Raw genomic sequence first — 22,452 nt, 5'->3', positions numbered from 1 at the left:
CACCTAATAACATGGCACCGGTGTTTCTGTTGTTTGGTACCTTACAATCTTATTTTTAAGAAATTCGTTAAAGAACCTTTCTGGCCCTGTGCACTTACTGTAGCGCCTCCAGTGATGTCATGTTCGGGAGTGTATCAGCTAACAGTTCAGCTCCCATATCACAGACATTGTTGTTATACAAGCTGCAAATGACAAAACAAAGGACAGAGATGTTATTACCTTCACACCACGTTTTCTAGAAATATGGAGGAATTAAATGAATGCATCAATAAATGAATGTAAATCACTATGCAGAAAATATAATTCTGTAATTTACTCTGGGTCCCTTTTTCTCAGCATTTCTGAAAATCACAAATTTTGCATACCATCAGCAAATGGCTTTTCTCTCTTTGCCTTCCGTGTATATAATCCATATAGTATATAGTTCTAGATTTCTGATACAGGACACCACTGTGATCGCGTCTGCAAACACCATACAGGCAAACACAGAAAATAGCTTATGCTGATCTTATTTCCTTTTTTTCTCTTTGTTTCTCAATTAAAAAGGGGTTTATTAAATATTTAAATTGTTAATAGTCTTAAAAATATGTATATATAACAACATAATTTCTCAAAAAAACTTGATACAAATGGAACAAAATGGTTAAAAGTGTGACAAATTGGATCATATAAAATAAATATCAATAATAATGCATAGAAAGCCAAGTAGAATGAAGTCCAAAATTCCTAGTGAGGTATGGGTAAGTATAAATGCTAGACTGTTTATTATGGGAGATTCATATCCCCAGTGCATATGGTATACGGTCGTTAAGTCGACACAACTTAGGTCGACAGTCATTAGGTTGACCACTGAAAGTCGACATGCACTAGGTCGACGTGGTCATTAGGTCGACGTGTACTTGGTCGAAAGGTCAACATGAGTTTAAAAAAAAAAAAAATTTACATTTTTGTTATTTTTCCATACTTGACAATCCACGTGGACTACGATCGGAACGGTACCGCTTCGCTCGGCACCTTGCCTGAAGCATGGCTAGCGAAGCGAGCCATGCGAGGGGACATGGTGCACTAATTGGACCCGTACCCGTGCATATATGAGAGACACTACAGTAGAAGTCCATGTTAAGATTATTGAATCCAGTAATACCCCTTTTACACTCACAGGGGCGGGTCATTCCCGGGAATGACCCTTTTACATTAGCGGGCCGACCTGGTAACGTCACCACTGATGCTACCGGAGGCGGTGCTTGGAGATAATCTTCTCCAAGCACTGCCTCCTCCTATGCAGAGAACGGGTGCCGGGTCGCCTTGACCCGGTATACCCGCTCACACTGCACAGCTTCCCGGGACGGTCCCGGATTCAACCCAGGTCGAGACCTGGGTTGAAATCCCGGGATGCTCGTCTCGGGAAATTGGCCCTGTACCTATTCACACTCACAAAAATCCCGGGATGATGCGCGTTCACGTGCAATATCCCGGTATTTTTCTGCGAGTGTAAAAGGGGTATAAGTGATTTTAATCCATTGAGGAACACAATAGGATCACAGTACTATTATGGGAATCAACCATTTGTGCGGAATATCCTTTTTGGACCTCATTGAACTTGGTTTACTACAAACATTATTACTGATATATTTTTTTTATGGTCCAATTTGTGAACATTTTAATAATTTTGTTCCATTTTTATATTAAAGTTTTTTTGAGAAATTATATTGTTTTATATACATATTTTTCAGACTGTATTGTAGTGTAATACCATGTACTGTCTGGTTTGCCTTAATGTACTGTATAATAATAATAATAATAATAATGTGTGACTGCACCAATGTAAAGACAGTGATGTGAGAGTGACAATCCTACAATGTGAGAGTGTCAGTTCTTATGCCAAGCACTGTCTACAGTATGTAATAGAACTGTGTTAAAGGAAAGCTGGGAAATGTTAATACATTTCTCTGTTACTTTCATCAAACAGAATGGCCTGCACTGATCACTGTACACTGCTACACCTGCTGCACCTGCGCTGTATGTATTTCGCTGTTATGAAACCTATATGTGCATGGAGCCCTGTCTGCTTTCACCTATAGAGAGACTGAGCTAGAGCCACCTGCTGCAATGGATATACACGTGTCACACTGACTATGAACATTGCGGTTTCTATCAGAGCTCATTTTGAAAGATGTTAGATACAGAAATGACAGCTGAATTGCTTTGCTGATAATACAGCTAGTCAATACTGGAGTGTAAAGTAACAGACTTTCACATTTACTCATATACATATTCATTACTGCAAACTGTACAGTACCTCAGGGTCTGCAGAGAGTGTAACGATGGAAGGGCGGCTGCTAGTTTCTTTGCCCCTGTGCCAGTAATATTGTTTTGTGACAAGCTGTGTGAAAAGAAGAGATGACAGTTAGTGTTAATGCTAAAAGGTTGTTCTAAGCAGGGGTAATGCAGTCTTCTGGTGATGGGATTTTTACACATATTTGATACAGTTAATATTTATTAACAAAGCACCAACAACATATTCCTACTATGATTTAGATCATGAAACTGCTAGAAACTCATCTTGTTATATATGTGTGTGTCAATGAAGAGAGATGAGGCCAATTGCTCAGGAGGCTCTGGCTAGTATCAGACTCAGATTTATATACACATATACTGTATGATTTGAGAGCGAGTTTTGACTATAAAAATTATAAGTATAAAGCAAAGATGATATGAACAATGAAAAGATGACATTTCAAAGATTCAATATCTTCTTTGTATTATTCTAATAATGTTTATAGTCAAAAGTCTGGAGTGTATTGGAGTATACAGTCATGTAATGTAACCTGCACAGAACCTGAAACTTTATGTTTATTGCATACTAAATAACCAGCTATCTAACAGATTTCCTATAGTAATTTGGGAATTTATTCATCCTTAGCTGGAGGTGCTCCAACAATCACGTTTAAACCTTATAAACAGACCAAAGACCGTCAGTTGCCGGAGAAAGACAGGGATTGCCTTTTTGGAGCACTCTTTTAAATTAATTTATATTGTATTGATATGGTTAAAAATGTAAAACGTAACTTTTAATATTTTCTTTAAAATATAGGGGGTGTGAGTTTGTTCACAATTATCATACATATATACTCATGTGTAGAATAAATATCTTTATCAAGTCCCCCCAATTTTTTTAGACATATAGCTGTCTTTATGGTGAATATTATTATTAAGTGTGATTATATTATTAAATTCTAATAAAAAAATATTGAAAATATTTATATTTTTTTTTATTAGAATTTAATAATATAATCACACTTAATAATAATATTCAGAGAAGTTCTACAGACAAATGTGGATAAAATAGCACTGCTTTCATTTTAGAAGCTATACTATATATAAGCTATACTAACCCATGGGTTAGTTGCTATAGGTAACTCTGCTGCCAACAGCCACATGAAACTGGCTTTACCATGACTTTGCACGACCTTCACAAAAGTCACACCACTGGCCCAATGCCCAAGTCAACACTTTGCTACTTCTGTACATTCTTCTAAAGCCATTAGTGTTTTTCTAATACTCACTCCAGGGTCTGAATACATTGTAGTTCGGGAAATTTCTCTGCCAGCTTTGCCACTCCTTTATCCCCAATGTGGTTCTCTGTCAGGTTGTTCAAACTGAAAGTTTTGAAAGGAATAAAATTGACAAAAAAATGTAAATGATCAAATGAAAATAAGGTGAGACGGCTAGCGTACGATCTGCCCCGAACCCTCGTCACACAACCATAAATTGCTCCTAAATCCACACCTACACCTTTATATCGTGGTAATAAGGACCTTTCCACTTAAAGCATTCGGAAAATACATGGGACAGACAGTGGCACGCTGGCGTAGCGTTGCATTTCGTAGGCAGATACAATCGCGCTCGCACACAGAATATAGGCATGCCACATATCATTTTAATCAGCAGTCTGCTTGTGCATCCTACAGTGTATTCACATCATTTAGTGAATAAGACACATTTTAATGGAAAAAGTCACACAAAAATGACTGGCGTGACTAGAAGCACTGTTTAATGAGGCTAGATGTGAGTGGACACATCTGTATATGGTTAATGGTATAAGACAGCATTTAGATGCTATATACTATACATACATTAATCTCAGCACTGAATAAAGTCCTGAGGATTGCCAATCCTTAACTATAAAAATATTAATGGTCCAGGGAAAGATTATATACCTGGTTTCTTTAGTAGTGACCAAACTATATGCTGCTCTGACCACCTTATTTTAGCCAAGCACATTTTAATAGCAGCAGCAAATAGTCTGGTTCCTACCAATATTATTTATAGAACAAAGAGACTCACACCAATATTCAGTTACCCCAAAAGCAAGTCGGGTGTAATGTTTCTCCGCCGGGGGCTATCTATTTAGCCCCGATAAGCTGGCTTGTGCAGCGGCTTATCGTAGATTTTGTTTCACCTGCCTCCGGTAGGCAAAGCACAATCCCCGATAACAGCCCCGCTTTTCATCCGAAAACAGGGCCATTTCACCCGAAAACACACAGGTTTCACTGAACCTGTGTGCTTACGGGTATAAAAGCACGCTTTACCGGCCGAGCGAATCAAATAGCCCGACCGCAGCACCAGAAGAAACATTGGGGATTTTACTCCCGGTGTCTCTTCGGGGCAAATTGAATATCACCGTAAAGCTCCATGTTATAGAGAAAGCGGAGTATCTCTCATAGGCAATAGAAGAGTTTGCCTCTAGGCACCAGTAAGGTCACAGAAATGGAGAAAGTACCCTTGGACTACTATACCGGGGTCTAAGGGGGATATCCAATTATCCCCGTTAAAACATCGGGTCCGGAAAAGGGACGTTTTCGGCTGTTTATCGGACCTTTTTCCGATGCTTCACCAATTCTTTTTTACAGGCTATTCAGATAGATCGCGTGTAAAAAAAAAAACCTTTCTCCCAAAAACACACAGGTTCAGTGAAACCTGTGAGTTTTCGTGTGAAACAGCCCCGTTTTCAGACGAAAACGGGGCTGTTTTCTGGGGATTCTGCTTCCCCGATAAGCCGCGGCACGCCCCCCTACCCCTCCCCCCCGATAAGAGATGTCACGCAGCCGCCGCGGCCAGCCCCCCCCCAAGCGATCGCTAGGCAACGAAAGCTGCCATGTGCCGGCGCACTGCGGCGCCAGCGAATGCGCAGTTCCGACCCGATCGCTGCGCTACGACAAACTGCAGCGAGCGATCGGAATGACCCCCTTTGTGTTTAGACTTAGGTCCCATCCATAAGATATCTCATTATGGCATGCAAATATTCCAAAATATGGCAAAATCTGATATCCAAAATACTTCTGGTTCCAAGCATTTCAGATATGGGAGACTCAACCTGTATAGCAATTCTACATGACTGTACAAGCTCTGGATGTCCTTACTTTGTACCTACTTCATGTCCTTCTTTTAACCAGACCTCTGTATTAACTTATACACAAACCATATATTTATATTTAAATTTAGCTGAAAATACAGTATCACTCAGTAATGAATTGTTCAGGGTACTGTGTTCCTTACTCCAAGTGTTGTAGTGTTGGAAGTTTTGGAAGAATTTCAACAAGCTTCAGGAAACCTTCTTCTCCATGTTTCTTCCCAAGTCTAGAACACAGAAAAACGATAATAAAGTAAAACACTTGGCATACGCAGCCGATTATATAGTTCCCACACTGGTAAAACTTCCTATATATTGTGTGTAGACGCAGGTTTACCACAAAGTTTGTAACATTTATGTTTTAGGCAATGCAAGATACAGACATCATACTGAAAGAAAAGACTTCTACAAAAGTGTGGCTTGTGTGGTAATTAAGTCAGAGCCATGTAAAAAAACTTCCTGGTTGCCTATAAGTATGGTTGGGATGGCAACAGCTGGAGAGCTCAGTGGCTTTGAAAGTGGGATGATCGTTAAGGTGTGTTTAACAGGAGCTTAAGTGATGAAGACTGCCCAAGGTGATGTCAGCAAAGGCAAGTCTTGTTATTAAGACCTGTCCCCTGCAGCGTGATGCCGTGACTTGTAGCATCCATGACCTGGATTACATCATCAAGCCCACGTACGTCCCATTTGGACCTTCCCTACGGGATCTCCCAGGCAGACCGCATACAATGTTGGCAAGTATGGTCATTAGTGAAAGTGGTGTATCCATAGCCTACCTAAATACTGCATTATTAGTCCATTTAAAGGCAAGGCAAATAAGGCAAGCATTTAATAACATTGAGTCATATCAGTTCCTTACCCAAATATCACACTTTTCAGGTTTTTCACAGCAGGTATTTCTTTGATAGCGGCTGATGAATTTGCACTACTGGAAAAGAAGACATTAATGCACCTTCTGGCACTGACTGATCTTCTGCAATCACATATGAACATTAAGCAAGAGTACGCAATGAAAATTGTATAGAGAATTTCTTACCAGTTACAAATATCATTCTGGATATCTACAAGGGCTTTGAGGTCAGTGATGTCTTTCAGGCTCTCCATCTTGAAAGGTTCTATCATGAATCCTCCAACACATTTTTTTAGCAGCACATCCTGATCCCCTGCTAGCAATGTCTTCCATAGACTTACAGTATCACTGAGAGAGGCTCTGCAAATCAACAGGAAAACAAATCAGTGGTTTGTGGTTATAGTGACATTGGGGGACATGTAGTAAACCTTTGAGAGAGATAGAGTGGAGAGAGATAAATTACCAACCAGTTACTCACTGTCATTTTTCAAACACAGCCTGTACCATGACAGAAGCTGATTGGTTGGCATTTTATCTGTCTCCACTTTCTCATTCTCCAAGGCTTGGTACATCTGCCCCAATGTTCGGTATGTGAAATGGTCTTTACTTGTGGAGACCTACTCTTTGTCTGTATACAGTGCAACAGATTTGCATTAGGATAGGATCACATTCAATGGTCAGGTCATGAGATGTTGGAACAGTAAATTCCTGGTATCATATTCCTAGAGAAATAATTAACTATACAATAGTCTTTAAATGGTTTTGTTTGCATCCCTGTAAACTGTTGAATAATAAGTAATAACACTTGAAAAACAGTCCTAAGTCCCATCACTGCAGGGCCGGTTCTACACCTTGTGGTGCCCAGTGCGAAAGTTTCCACTTGCGCCCCCCCCCCCCCCCACGGCAAAACAGTTTGTGCGCGCAAAAAAATAGGGGCGATGCCTCATAGGGGAGGGGCGTGGATAGAGTTAAGCTCCCAGTAGCTGCGCCCCCAGATTTGCCCCAAGTAGTTGTGACCCCCAGTTGATTTGCCCCAGTAGTTGTACCCCCTGTCGCTGTGCCCCCTGTTGCTTTGCCCCCAGTAGTTGTGCTCCCTCTTGCTTTTCCCCCAGTAGTTGTGCCCCCTGTTGCTTTGCACCCAGTAGTTGTGCCCCTTTTCTTTGCCCCCAGTAGTTGTGCCCCCTCTTTCTTTGCCCCCAGTAGTTGTGCCCCGTTTCTTTGCCCCCAGTAGTTCTGCCCCCTCTTTCTTTGCCCCAGTAGTTGTGCCCCGTTCTTTTGCCCCCAGCAGTTGTGCCCCCTCTTTCTTTGCCCCCAGTAGTTGTGCCCCGTTTCTTTGCCCCCAGTAGTTGTGTCCCCTCTTTCTTTGCCCCCAGTAGTTGTGCACCGTTTAATTGCCCCCAGCAGTTGTGCACACACACAAAAATAAAAAAAACAATACTTACCACTGCCCCGCTCCTGCTTCCCGATCGCTGCTGCTGCTGCTCCGTCTGGCCGCCAGCTCCTCTCTATGGGAGAGACGTCATGACGTCTCTCCCATAGCAGCGCCGCACAGACACTAGGGGTCAATACTGACCTCTAGTGTCTGTCCCTGGAGCTGGCTGCAGCGGACGCCCACACAGCCCACGGCGTCTGCTGCAGCCATGGAGCGGGGAGCGGGTAGGCGGCAGTGCCTGCGGGGTGACTGCGGCCACGCCCCCAGGCCGCAGCGCCCCCGGCGAAGACACTGCTTGCCCGCACCAAAATCCGCTCCTGCATCACTGTCACAAGTTAATTGAAGATGTTACATTAGGTATACTCAGAACAACAAATATGAAAGTGGCTGTCCATATGTGACAGTAGGCAGTTTAAGGTGGCGTTAGGAAGGTAGATGGGCACACTGCAGTCACAGGTCACCAATAATTAAACTATGAAACGGCAGGTTTTATTTTCTATATGAGTGGATACCTTTTCACAGTGAGTAGACTTCTATGATTCTACACCCAGTGGTGTAGCCAGTATGGTGCAGGGGAAGTGACCCTTGTTGAAAATCTGTCACAAATGACGCTTCTGCAGTGACAAGGGGATGAAATTGTCTCTTTCATTCTCTTGCTGGGAAGCATTGGCAAGGTTGGACTGGCCAGGCAGGGAGGGTAATCCATGATGCAATGCAATGCCGGGGTCACCTGAACTATCCAGGACTGGCACCTACTTAAATAGGGCGGTCCTGGTAGACAGGTACTCTGGAGTGTCATATGCGGAGCACGCCACTGGCCTTGCGAGATGGAGCTCGTCCGCTCAGACTGAGATCACAATCTGCAGCAGCACTGGTAAGCAGTAGTGTCATTTTTTATGCACATTTTTCCAGAAAGAACTGTGTCACTCTTAAATTACAATAGTCCTGTTCGTGATTTCATCCAAAGTGTCCCTCATTGAACTTCACATATATACAAGCAGTATACATAGATATTGTTCACATTCCATATTTTTTTTCTTACAAATATGCCAATGTATTATAGGCAGGGCTGGTAAGGGTGAGGTGTTTACCGTTGGCTGAAGAAAGTAGGAATATTATAGTGGGCTGGGAGGTGTGAAGCTGTATTTGGGCAATTCAAACCAAAAGTGGACATGGGTCATGAAATAAAAGTTGGAATATTAAAAAAAAAAAAAAAAATTCCCAGTGCATCAGTCATAGTCTATAGTAGTTTAAAAAATGGGTTGGTAACAGTGTGACATGCTGCCATTTTGTTTTATTTCAGTAATGGCTACCAGGCATCAAGCAGACACTGATTGTGACAACTGATTATCTATTGCTGTTTTCTGAAAAAAGGCAAGAAACTTGGATTATTGTAGTTTATAGCAATAGTTGAGGACATGTACTGTCAGAAAGTATATGTTGATAGTCAGTGTTTCATGTGGTTTTATGTTAGTGAAAGAGTTAAAACAAAGATGATGAGATATGGTACCCTTCTGAAAACATTGTTAGAAAGCTAAATGACTGTGTAACAGTCAGGGCCTGCTCCAGGCCTACTAGCACCCTGAGTGAGAAAATGTCAAAGTGCCTCCTCCCATACTCTATGCGGCGCGCTCCTGGAAAAGTGGGCGTGGTCTCTGGGAAAGTGGGCAGGGCCTCGCAACTTCATATTATCAAACTATAAATAAATATATTTTCCCACCCCCTCTACGCACACAATCAGCAGCCTTACACATAACAGCTACAGTAGTGTTCCTTACACACAATGTCTCCAGTACGGTGTCAGATACACATAATGTCTACAGTATAGTGCCAGATACACATAATGTCTACAGTAGTGCAGTGCCAGATAGACATGACATGCCCCCCAGCAGTGCCAGCTACACATAACATGCCCCCCAGCAGTGCCAGCTACACATGACATGCCCCCCAGCAGTGCCAGATGCACATGACATGCCCCCCAGCAGTGCCAGATGCACATGACATGCCCCCCAGCAGTGCCAGATGCACATGACATGCCCCCCAGCAGTGCCAGCTACTCATGACATGCCCCCAGCTGTGCCAGCTACTCATGACATACCCCCCAGCAGTGCCTGCTACACATGACATGCCCCCCAGCAATGCCAGCTACACATGACATGCTCCCCAGCAGTGCCAGCTACACATGACATGCCCTCCAGCAGTGCCAGATGCACATGACATGCCCTCCAGCAATGCCAGATGCACATGACATGCCCCCCAGCAGTGCCAGCTACACAAGACATGCCCCCCAGCAGTGCCAGATGCACATGACATGCCCCCCAGCAGTGCCAGCTACACATGACATGCCCCCCAGCAGTGCCAGCTACACATGACATGCCCCCCAGCAGTGCCAGATACACATGATAGTGTTCACTCTAGGATTTTTTTAGGGCAGGGTGCTGATCACGGGGCGGGCACATTTTGCATTCGGGAGGCACATTTTTAAGTTAGAAGGGCAAAATTCTGTACATACCGTAATGCTTGGTGCTCCGCAGGGAAAACTTTGGTGCGCATCAAAAATGTAGGGGCGTTGCTTCGTGGGGAAGGGGCGTGGCCACATAATAGTGGCAATTCGCATAACACCACACAGTAGTGCAGCTAATACACATTGCACCAGGTAGAACCTCCTATACACACTGCGACAGGTAGAGCACATTATACACCTGCGCCAGGCAGAGCACGTTATACACTTTGCTCCAGGCAGAGCACGTTATACACTTTGCGTCAGGCAGAGCACGTTATACACTTTGCGCCAGACAGAGCATGTTATACACTTTGCGCCAGGCAGAGCACTGCGACACATTGCACCAGGTATTGCACTGAGACACGGGAACACTACATGATATGTCCCCCAGCCGTGCCAGCTACACATGATATACCCCCCAGCAGTGCCAGATGCACACGACATGCCCCCCAGCAGTGCCAGATGCACGACATGCCCCCCAGCAGTGCCAGCTACACATGACATGCCAGTGCCGTAACTAGCCATTTTAGCGCTGTGTGCAAGAAACGACAGTGGCGCCCCCCCCCATGCAAGACAGGGGCAGTGCGCGCCGCAGGCGCGCAAACATTTTATAGGGGTGTGGCTTCACGGGGAAGGGGCGTGGCCACAAAATAACAGCAATTCATACTACGGTGCACAGTAGTCTACATCAGTGTTTCCCAACCGCGGTCCTCAAGGCACACTAACAGTCCTGGTTTTAGTGATATCCAGGCTTGAACACAGGTGACTTAATTAGTACCTCAGTTATTTTGATTTAACCATCTGTGCTGAAGCCTGGATATCACTAAAACCTGCACTGTTGGTGTGCCTTGAGGACCGCGGTTGGGAATGCCTGGTCTACATTATTCAAATTACGCTGCACAGTAGCGCCACTACACCAGGTAGAGCCCCTTTTATACATTACAGCAGACAGCGTCCCCCTTTGTACACATTACGGCAGCCAGTCCCCCTCTTTACACATTGCGGCAGCCAGGCCCCCTCTTTACACATTGCGGCAGCCAGGCACCCTTTTTACACATTGCGGCAGCCAGACCCCTTTTTATACATTGTGGCAGCCAGTCCCCCTTTTTACACATTGCGGCAGCCAGGACCCCATTTTACACATTGCGGCAGCCAGGACCCCCCCTTTTTACACATTACGGCAGCCAGTCCCCCTCTTTACACATTGCGGCAGCCAGGCCCCCTCTTTACACATTGCGGCAGCCAGGCACCCTTTTTACACATTGCGGCAGCCAGACCCCCTTTTTATACATTGTGGCAGCCAGTCCCCCTTTTTACACATTGCGGCAGCCAGGACCCCATTTTACACATTGCGGCAGCCAGTCCCCCTTTTTACACATTGCGGCAGCCAGGACCCCATTTTACACATTGCGGCAGCCAGGACCCCATTTTACACATTGCGGCAGCCAGTCCCCCTTTTTACACATTGCGGCAGCCAGGACCCCATTTTACACATTGCGGCAGCTAGCACCCCATTTTACACATTGCGGCAGCCAGTCCCCCTTTTTACACATTGCGGCAGCCAGGACCCCATTTTACACATTGCGGCAGCCAGTCCCCCTTTTTACACATTGCGGCAGCCAGGACCCCATTTTACACATTGCGGCAGCCAGGCCCCCTTTTTACACATTGCGGCAGCCAGACCCCCTTTTTATACATTGCGGCAGCCAGGGCCCCTTTTTACACATTGCGGCAGACGGTGTCCCCCTGAGAGAGAGAGAGAGAGAGAGAGAGAGAAAGAGAGAGAGAGAGAAAGAGAAAGAGAGAGAGAGAGAGAGAGAGAGAGACATACTTACCTTCTCCCCGCTGACAGGCTCCTCGTGCAGCTCCCTCTCGGTGCAGGCTGTGTGAGGTGAGAAGGAGGAGGAGGGAGGGGGAGCAGGGAGCCGCAGCAGCGCTATTTGATTGGTAGTAAGCGCCGCTGCAGCATCCCCCTCTCCTTCTGTATTGGTTGCCTGGCGCTGCTGTGGATGCTGGGATGAAGGAACCGCATCCCAGCATCCATAGCAGCGCCGGGCAGCCAATACAGAAGGAGAGGGGGATGCTGCAGCGGCGCTTACTACCAATCAAATAGCGCTGCTGCGGCTCACTGCTCCCCCTCCCTCCTCCTCCTTGAACCCGGCGCTGGTCTCTCTCCTCCAGCGCGGCGCACGGCGCACACAGAGGCGGCATGTAATGAGTCAATTTGACTCATTACATGCAGCTGGCCGTTGCGCCCCCAGGGCAACTGCGCTGTGTGCCAAGCCCCCTTGGCACACACGTAGTTACGGCCCTGTGACATGCCCCCCAGCAGTGCCAGATGCACATGATATGCCCCCCAGCAGTGCCAGATACATAAATGCCCCCACAGTGCCAAATACATAAATGCCCCCACAGTGCCAGATACATTAATGCCCCCCACAGTGTTACATATGCCCCCAGAGTACCTGCTGTGCCGACTATGAGAGAGGGGGAGTGCTGCTGCAGATCTGTGCGCGCTGTCTGTGCGAGCCGGTGCCTGAAAGTGAACTGTGCGCGCTGTGCGGCGCCGGTGTCTGACATCAGAGGCCGACGCCGCATAGCACACACAGATCACTTTACAGACAGGAGGCGGCGCAGGCTACAGGACAGGGACGGCTCCAGGCTCCGACATGGCGGCGCCAGCGTGCGGCGTCCTTTAAGGGTGGCGCCCTGCGCAGCCGCTCGAGTCGAACATGCCTCGAGCCGGCCCTGGTAACAATTATGCAAGGGGCCTTTTTTCATTTCCTGATTAATGTATTTGATGGTTATGTCCGTGATGATTTTCAGGTTACGTCCGTTACACATACATTCCATTAAATATTGTCAAGGTAAGAAGAATGACTTTCCTGAAAATTGTACTAAATTAAACAGTCGGTATGGTTTATGCTTTATTGTAAAAAGTAATGAATAAATATCTGTTGTAGTTTCAGAGAATTCAGACATGTATACTGTATTTTGTGTCAGAAATTACCATGTCCTATCCCGGTTACATCCGTTATATTTAAACAATGTATTTATTTACAGCAGAGAACAATGGTGAGGCTTGTCCACACTTCATATTTTTATTCACCAGTGGTAGATACAATTGTGGTAAAATCTGCTTCTTTATGTGTATTTTACATTTGAAGCAATCCAAATGCTTATCACAGACATTGTATCTGAGAGTTAAGGGCCCCATACACTACAGTGACATGTCTGACCCTCATGTCGCATAAGATTTCCCTTGAACCACCCGGCAGCTTCCCGGACGGCAGGATCACATAAGATACATCGTATGAGGTCCTTTTGCATACTATGGGGTATATTTACTAAGGTCCCGATTTTGACCGAGATGCCGTTTTTTCATCAAAGTGTCATCTCGGTAATTTACTAAGCAATAATCACGGCAGTGATGAGGGCATTCGTAATTTTTTGGAAGTCCAAGAAAAAAATTACGAATGAATACACCATCGGTCAAAACGCGGCTGTTTAAGTATGAATCTCGGTAATTTACTAAGAAGTGCAAAGCAAAAAAAAATAAAACACTGCCGTGAAAAATTACAACTCGTAAAAAAGTGCTAAAAAAAAACAGAGCTGCTTTTTTAATCCGTGATTGTATAGGCATGCAGGGATCCATGAGATCCGTGCATGTATATCAGTGGGAAGGTGTGGGAAAGTGGTTATTTTCTAAAATAAAATTGCGTGGGGTCCCCCCTCCTAAGCATAACCAGCCTCGGGCTCTTTGAGCCGATCCTGGTTGCAGAAATATGGGGGAAAAATTGACAGGGGTTCCCCCATATTTAAGCAACCAGCATCGGGCTCTGCGCCTGGTCCTGGTTCCAAAAATACGGGGGACAAAAAGAGTAGGGGTCCCCCGTATTTTTAAAACCAGCACCGGGCTCCACTAGCTGGACAGATAATGCCACAGCCGGGGGTCACTTTTATATAGTGCCCTGCGGCCGTGGCATCAAATATCCAACTAGTCACCCCTGGCCGGGGTACCCTGGGGGAGTGGGGACCCCTTCAATCAAGGGGTCCCCCCCCCCCCAGCCACCCAAGGGCCAGGGGTGAAGCCCGAGGCTGTCCCCCCCATCCAATTGGCTGCGGATGGGGGGCTGATAGCCTTTTGTGAAAATGAAAAGATATTGTTTTGAGTAGCAGTACTACAAGGCCCAGCAAGCCTCCCCCGCATGCTGGTACTTGGAGAACCACAAGTACCAGCATGCGGCGGAAAAACGGGCCCGCTGGTACCTGTAGTACTACTACTAAAAAAATACCCAAAAAAAGACAAGACACACACACCTTGAAAGTAAAGTTTTATTACATCCATCCACACAAACATACATACATACTTGCCTTATGTTCACACGAGGGTCCGTCCTCTTCTCCAGTAGAATCCATAGGGTACCTGTTGAATAAATTATACTCACCAGATCCAGGGTACCAGGCTCCTCGTAGCATCCTTTTGTAATCCACGTACTTGATTAAAAAAATAAAACGGATACCCGAGCCACGCACTGAAAGGGGACCCATGTTTGCACATGGGTCCCCTTTCCCCGACTGCCAGAAACCCACTCTGACTGATGTCTAAGTGGGTTTCTTCAGCCAATCAGGGAGCGCCACGTTGTAGCACCCTCCTGATCGGCTGTGTGCTCCTGTACTGACTGACAGGCGGCACACGGCAGTGTTACAATGTAGCGCCTATGCGCTCCATTGTAACCAATGGTGGGAACTTTCTGCCCTGCGGTTGACCGAAAGTGACCTCACCGCTGAGCAGAAAGTTCCCACCATTGGTTACAATGGAGCGCATAGGCGCTACATTGTAACACTGCCGTGTGCCGCCTGTCAGTCAGTACAGGAGCACACAGCCGATCAGGAGGGTGCTACAACGTGGCGCTCCCTGATTGGCTGAAGAAACCCACTTAGACATCAGTCAGAGTGGGTTTCTGGCAGTCGGGGAAAGGGGACCCATGTGCAAACATGGGTCCCCTTTCAGTGCGTGGCTCGGGTGTCCGTTTTTTTATTTTATTCAAGTACGTGGATTACAAAAGGATTATCCGAGGAGCCTGGTACCCTGGATCTGGTGAGTAGAATTTATTCAACAGGTACCCCATGGATTCTACTGAAGAAGAGGACCGACCCTCGTGTGAACATAAGGTAAGTATGTATGTATGTTTGTGTGGATGCATGTAATAAAACTTTACTTTCAAGGTGTGTGTGTATTGTCTTTTTTTGGGTATTTTTTTAGTAGTAGTACTACAGGTACCAGCGGGCCCGTTTTTCCGCCGCATGCTGGTACTTGTGGTTCTCCAAGTACCAGCATGCGGGGGAGGCTTGCTGGGCCTTGTAGTACTGCTACTAAAAACAATATCTTTTCATTTTCACAAAAGGCTATCAGCCCCCCATCCGCAGCCAATTGGATGGGGGGGACAGCCTCGGGCTTCACCCCTGGCCCTTGGGTGGCTGGGGGGGGGACCCCTTGATTGAAGGGGTCCCCACTCCCCCAGGGTACCCCGGCCAGGGGTGACTAGTTGGATTTTTGATGCCACGGCCGCAGGGCACTATATAAAAGTGACCCCCGGCTGTGGCATTATCTGTCCAGCTAGTGGAGCCCGGTGCTGGTTTTAGAAATACGGGGGACCCCTACTCTTTTTGTCCCCCATATTTTTGGAACCAGGACCAGGCGCAGAGCCCGATGCTGGTTGCTTAAATATGGGGGAACCCCTGTCATTTTTCCCCCTATATTTCTGCAACCAGGGTCGGCTCAAAGAGCCCGAGGCTGGTTATGCTTAGGAGGGGGGACCCCACGCATTTTTTTTCTCCGTTTTACAGTGTTTATTTACAAAAAAAAAAAAAAAAATGAACCCCAGCACGGATCACACAGATCCGGCCGAGATTCATTGTGATAAAGTCGGCAGTGTTTTGCTAATCACTGCCGTAAAAAACGGGAAAAAAACACGAATGACATCGACATCGGGACAAATGAAAAATCCGAATACGACAGCTTAGTAAATTAGGCGTAATTAATTCAAAAAGTTGCAGTTTTACACTTTCGATGTCATTCGTGATTGAACTTTGACCTTTTTCCGAAAATTACGAATGTTAGTAAATATACCCCTATGTATCTTATGCGATCCCAGCCTGTGTGATCCGAGATATCACGAGTGCAGCACTAACGATCTAGGGGCTCCGGGACCACGCGTCGGATCGGATCGGATGTAAAACATAACCGATTTGACACTTTTCATCTGATTTATTGGCCCGAAAGGTCGAAATCGGATGAAATCGGGCATTATCGTTGTAGTGTATGGGGCCCTTTATATCAGATACTTTGGAATTGCCCATTTATATTGGCTTATTATATTTGGATGTTAGCAGTGGGGGTTGGGGGAGGGGCAGTTACAGTGGGTAGGAGATAGGAACGGGGTATATACTAAATATATATATATATATATATATACACACAAAATATACTAAAGTGCAGGTTTTTAGAAGTGGAGATGTTGCTTATAGCAACCAATCAGATTCTACTTAACATTTATCTAACTGCTTTTAGAAGGTAATAGCTAGAATCTGATAGGATGCTATGGGCAATATCTCCACTTCTAAAAACCTGCAACTTAGTAAATACTGTATACACCAATCTATCTAGAAAGGTACCTGTGTGACACCACCCTTAAGACTAGGTACTGCTGAATGCATCTTGTCCTTGTATACAGTGTAGACATTATGGGGTAAATTTACTAAAGCTTCTAAACAGAGAACTGGTGATGTTGCCCATACCAATCAAATGCTATCATTTTCTAAAAGGCAAAAGAGAAATGATAAACAGCATCTGATCGGTTGTTATGGGCAAAATCACCAATTCTGTTTTAGAAGCTTTAGTAAATTTACCCCTAAGACAGCTGTTGACTTGGATTTATGTCTGTTTTTTGTGTAAAATACATAAACTTATCCTCAGAAAACAGGCCTTACGCATTTAAAACGGAATCGTACCCCAAAAAATATCTCATTGTGAAAGCAGTTGATATTAAAATAGTACAGGTTGAGTATCCCATATCCATATATTCCGAAATACGGACTTTTTTGAGTGAGAGTGAGATAGTGAAACCTTTGTTTTTTGATGGCTCAGTGTACACAAACTTTGTTTAATACACAAAGTTATTAATAATATTGTATTAAATGACCTTCAGGCTGTGTGTACAAGGTGTATATGAAACATAAATGAATTGTGTGAATGTACACACACTTTGTTTAATGCACAAAGTTATAAAAAATATTGGCTAAAATGACCTTCAGGCTGTGTGTATAAGGTCTTTATGAAACATAAATGCATTCTGTGCTTAGATTTAGGTCCCATCACCATGATATCTCATTATGGTATCTAATTATTCCAAAATACGGAAAAATCCGTTATCCAAAATACCTCTGGTCCCAAGCATTTTGGATAAGGGATACTCAACCTGTATTTGATTTCTAAAATACCTGGGCAGCCTATTTTTCCATCTTCACTCCCTTCCTGTGAAAAGCTGGATACACCACTGTCTACAGAACATCAACACCACTTACTTCTAGAGTCATGTATGTCTTCATGTCTCTTTCTTCTCTCCTTTTTTACTGGCAGTCTACCAACTAAGTGCCAGCAGCATTAAATATAAACCAGGAGACAGGCACAATGGGAATTGTAGGTTGCAAACTGTACAAAGGTGGACTACTTATGAAGGGACCCTATTTAATGGATTGGGGCTGCCTGGTATCGGAGGTCGCCAACTTCCCTAATAATAAATGAGACATGGTATGAGACCCAACGCTCACCTTGTGTGGTGATTCAGTGCAATTGATGGTGATGAACAACTGTATTCTAGTGAACTGCAACAATTGCACAGAAACAATACATTTTTTATAAAACTATTTATTGAATATATATATATATATATATATATATATATACACACACACGTTACATGAATGATGTAAAGGTTCTAAAACATTTTTTGTAAATGTTATTTGTTAATGGGATCCTAAAATGCACAATAAGGATATGGACACAGTACTAATTTCTAGGATTATTTATTTGGTGGACTACTTGCACTAATTTTAGCTCAATGATAGTACTAGCATATTGCACAGACAGTGTACAGACTTTTAATCTACAGTATATGCACCCTGTCTTCACCAGCTGGTCACATACATTAGAACAGTTACAGTACTGAGCTAAAATTATTATAAAATTTAGTCCACCAAATAAAAATCCTAAAAATGATTATATTTTTACAGTGCTATCTGCAGCATGCATTTGCATTCTGTAACATAAAATGTATATACAGTATATGGGCAGTGCACCCCTTTCCACAACCGATCACAATGCAAGACAACCTGGGATAGTATCCCGCTAAAGCTGGTTCCTAGGGATGCAGTCAATAAACCGTCTGTCGGGATCCTGGCATTCAGGAGACCGACACGGGAATAACGGCAGCAGGCACTTTGCCGTCAGCCGGAATCCCGACACCCGCCTGGTATTCCCACTTGGTTGGTGGGTCCACACCACCAACCGAGTTGGAATACAACCTGTGGTAAGCAAAGCCAGCCACGGGGCCCAATGGGTGATGGGCGCAGTGTGCCCGCCAGGGGACTCGCTGACGGGATTCTGGCAGACTGGATTCCGCTGCCGGTACAGTGACAGCCGGCATCCCGCCTGCCGGGATACCATATGTATTAATAGCTGGAGTAAACAAAGGAGGCAACACCTGCTGTAATAGAACTAACCCTCAACTATGATGCGAAATGTTAAGAATTTTACAACTTTGACAATGAGACAAAAAGGGTTCAGTTCAATTATCCGCGAGAGGGGCACGTTGCCATTGCCCGATACCACTCTTTGGGGCTGCAGACAAAAATCAGGGAGTCCAGAGTACAGTAATTATGCAGCATACAGCCGCAAGATAATTGGATCAGCCGCTAACAAGGGGATATAAGAAAAAACATACCTGAATGATGTGATGCTTTTTAGCTGTACCAGTTCTCTCAATCCCTCTTGATCGACCCCTGTCTTCCTGAGATCCAGTGATATTTTTACTTTTGACTTTTTCAAAATGTGCTTTAACACATAAACGTCAGGAGGAGTAAGTCGAGTATCCACATATGACAGTTTGTCATTGAGTGTTAAGGCCAAGCAACACATAAGGCGCTGGTCATTCGTTGCATGAACACAATGTAAAAGTTCAAGTACTTGATGTGGTCCAAGCTCAGAAATCAGCAGGGAGCGGAAATACTCTGTTATTTTCTTTTGTTTCTTACGTATATATTTAAAGTATCTTGAGCAAGGACTTGTGTTTTCATGAAACAACAAACCAATCAGGAATCTCCGTACCATGTCCGGACAACACTCATGATTCCGTCTCTTTTTAAGATCTAATGAGATATATCTGACCAAATTCCTCACATTTATATTCTCAAGCATTTGGCAAGCTGTTAAAAAGCTCTGTTTCAGGTTCGTGGAGTGCACGTTCTTCATAGAGTTCCCAGTGCAAGCATGTTGTTTTATATGTAGTCCACAATTCAGTTCTTTATCAGGTCTTAAACCAAGAGGCGACAGATCCACAGTGGAATTTTTGACACAGGGAAGAAAAGTACCTGGTGTGTCATTTTTCTGAACTATGTCCAAAAATAAAGAAGCTAGTGACAAAGGTAGTTCTTTGTTTCCAGTCTTAAAATTTGCTTCAGCAAACAAGCACATTAGCTTGCACATATAAGGAATATAACAGTAGCTGAACATATACTGATAACTTTTAATCCATTTTACAACATTCGTGAAATCTGGCATTTCCTTAAAATATTCTTTGATGTACCACTCCACCTGACTTGGAGAAAATCCCATTACTTCAGTGATTTGGTCTACTTTTCCCAAATACTGATTGAATTTATCTCTGGGTCTTGCAGTAATCAGCAGCGTACACCCACGGAGTAGCTTCTTTTGGAAAAGGCCTGTAAATAGTTCCTTTACTTTATTTGCCTTGCTTGGTGATGTTGTAAAGGAACTGTGAAGAAGACCTTCAGAATCCTGAAACTCATCAAAACCATTGAAGATGAGGAGAACCTTTTCCGGGTTTCTAAGAATGTTCTGGTAAACATAAATGTTCCTCTCTTGTGGACAAGATGATAATTGGAAAAGGAAGTCTTTAAAGCTGTATTGCTTACATACATCTAGATGACTGCAATCAAAATAAAACACAAAGCTGAACTGACCAAACTTCCCATTGGACCATTCCTTGCAAATCTTCTTGCATAGGACAGTTTTGCCCATTCCAGACTGTCCAAGTAGAGCAATTATTTTAGTTTCCATTTCTTTTCCTTCTTTATTCTTAAATAGATTGCAGAGGTCAACTTTCTCCTTTTTACATTCATCCAAATCGTAATTTATTAACTCTTTCTCTGCTGTTTTGCTGACAAATTTCCTGCTTTTGGGATTGATTCTGCTGTTCACAAGCACAACATCAGTATAAAGGACATCACTTTCCTGGGCAAAAGCTTCTTTGTATAGCTTCTTCTGCGCATCTCTAAATGAGTCCATAGGTTCTGGGAGGAAAATGAAAAGGACAAAGTTAGTTAGTAATTACCAGTAGGTTTTCTATTTCTTAGAGGTACAGGAAATGTTCTTGTTTTACTTAGTCCAACAAACTTATATGCTATGTAGCTCTTCCTGTGGGAAAGATTACAGTTAATCAGGTACATTAATCTGAAAAGTGATATACAGTATAGAGAAACAGAGCTTGTTACAGCAGTACAGATACTTCCTGTAGGTGATTCTGATGTCAACTGACAAGCAAGCAACATGTCAGCTCTTACAATACACCCTAATACACACAAACACACACCCTGATATGCCAGCGATAGTCTCCCATTTAGTAGTCCCCTGCATGTCATGAACTTTTGATATACAATATTTGTTTTGAGGCATTTTAGGGAGGTGTGCCACTGCATAGGTTCCAGAATACAGTAAATCCATATTTGTTGCAAGCAACAATACTGTCCTTAGTAACACATTAGCTGTATCAATAAAGTGTATATATCTCACAGTGGGCCTGTCCACACTTGCATCTGTTTGCGGAGACGCGGGAGGGATAATATGCAAATGCTAGTATCAGCATTTGTGCAGATGCCTGTGCCTGAACGTGCCAGCACTGAGATGCCTACTTTCTGTGCCCCTCCACGTGGGAACACTGCTGGGGGTTCTACACACTCCACCCTTGGCGCACCATCACGTGCACCATGAACACTTGCACCTGTCCTACGGTAGGTGCAGTTTCTTCATCTGAAGATGACATCTGTGGAAACGTCGACGACACTCCCATAACACGCCCTTGCAAAGGATTTGTTTGCATTCCCTTCAGGTCACCCCCTACACACGACCCAGGAACACCAATCGCTTTTCTGTCACCTTTGTGCACACACTCAGGGTAACGCATGCACTATAAGGGATTTTAACGCATGCACATTAGCAAATAGTCACTCAACACACCCATCTTTTCCTACAAAATACCAAGGCCAGATCCTAAATTCAAATATTCTATTGTATTTATACTATGGACACATGGGCCTATATTTACTAATAATCCGAGTTTGACCAATTTGTGTTTTTTTTTCTAAGTCCCAACACGGGAATTCACTAAGCACAAATCTCGGCAGTGTTTGGGCTATTCGTAATGGTTTTCAAGGCTAAGTTCAGAAAAACAAATGAATAGACCATCGGTCAAATGCGGCTGTTATTTCATACAACAAGGGTATTCACTATTAATTCGTATTTGGGTGTTAGTCTCTGAATGCTCAAGTGCGGGTGTTTTTTTTTGCGATTCGTTAAAAAAAGCAGCAAAAAAATAGACCTGCTTTTTCCTGGCGAGTTTGGATAATCATGCACCGATCAGTGAGATCTGAGCATGGTTATCTATGGGAAAGGGTATGTTTAGTGTAAAAACTTTAAAAAAAAATTGCGTGGGTTCCCCCCTCCTAAGCAAAACCAGCCTCGGGCTCTTTGAGCCGGTCCTGGTTGCAAAAATATGGGAAAAAATTTGACAGAGGTTCCCCCGTATTTTTAACACCAGCACCGGGCTCCACTAGTCAGAGAGATAATGCCACAGCCGGGGGACACTTTTATATAGGTCCCTGCGGCCCTGGCATTAAATCACTAACTAGTCACCCCTGGCCAGGGTACCCTGGAGGAGTGGGGACCCCTTAAATCA

At 44.2% G+C, this 22,452-nt stretch overlaps 1 protein-coding gene across 3 annotated transcripts in view; it reads right to left on the bottom strand.

Moving 5' to 3' along the window:
• CIITA (class II major histocompatibility complex transactivator) overlaps nucleotides 1-22,452 on the bottom strand; it is a 234,643-nt gene that overhangs the window by 66,262 nt on the left and 145,929 nt on the right. For all 3 annotated transcript variants that reach the window (XM_063934288.1, XM_063934287.1, XM_063934289.1), the window contains 7 exons: nucleotides 19,204-20,791; nucleotides 6,450-6,623; nucleotides 6,273-6,341; nucleotides 5,560-5,640; nucleotides 3,567-3,659; nucleotides 2,300-2,383; nucleotides 99-182 (listed from right to left, as the gene is read on the bottom strand). In XM_063934288.1, coding sequence (XP_063790358.1) covers nucleotides 99-182; nucleotides 2,300-2,383; nucleotides 3,567-3,659; nucleotides 5,560-5,640; nucleotides 6,273-6,341; nucleotides 6,450-6,623; nucleotides 19,204-20,791 — 2,173 coding nt within the window. The remainder of the gene's footprint in view (nucleotides 1-98; nucleotides 183-2,299; nucleotides 2,384-3,566; nucleotides 3,660-5,559; nucleotides 5,641-6,272; nucleotides 6,342-6,449; nucleotides 6,624-19,203; nucleotides 20,792-22,452) is intronic.

Source organism: Pseudophryne corroboree, chromosome 7 (genome assembly GCF_028390025.1).
Source record: "Pseudophryne corroboree isolate aPseCor3 chromosome 7, aPseCor3.hap2, whole genome shotgun sequence".
Classification (NCBI taxonomy): domain Eukaryota; kingdom Metazoa; phylum Chordata; class Amphibia; order Anura; family Myobatrachidae; genus Pseudophryne; species Pseudophryne corroboree.
The sequence above is the reverse complement of the archived record's forward strand: the minus strand, read 5'-3'. Positions and strand labels throughout refer to the sequence as shown.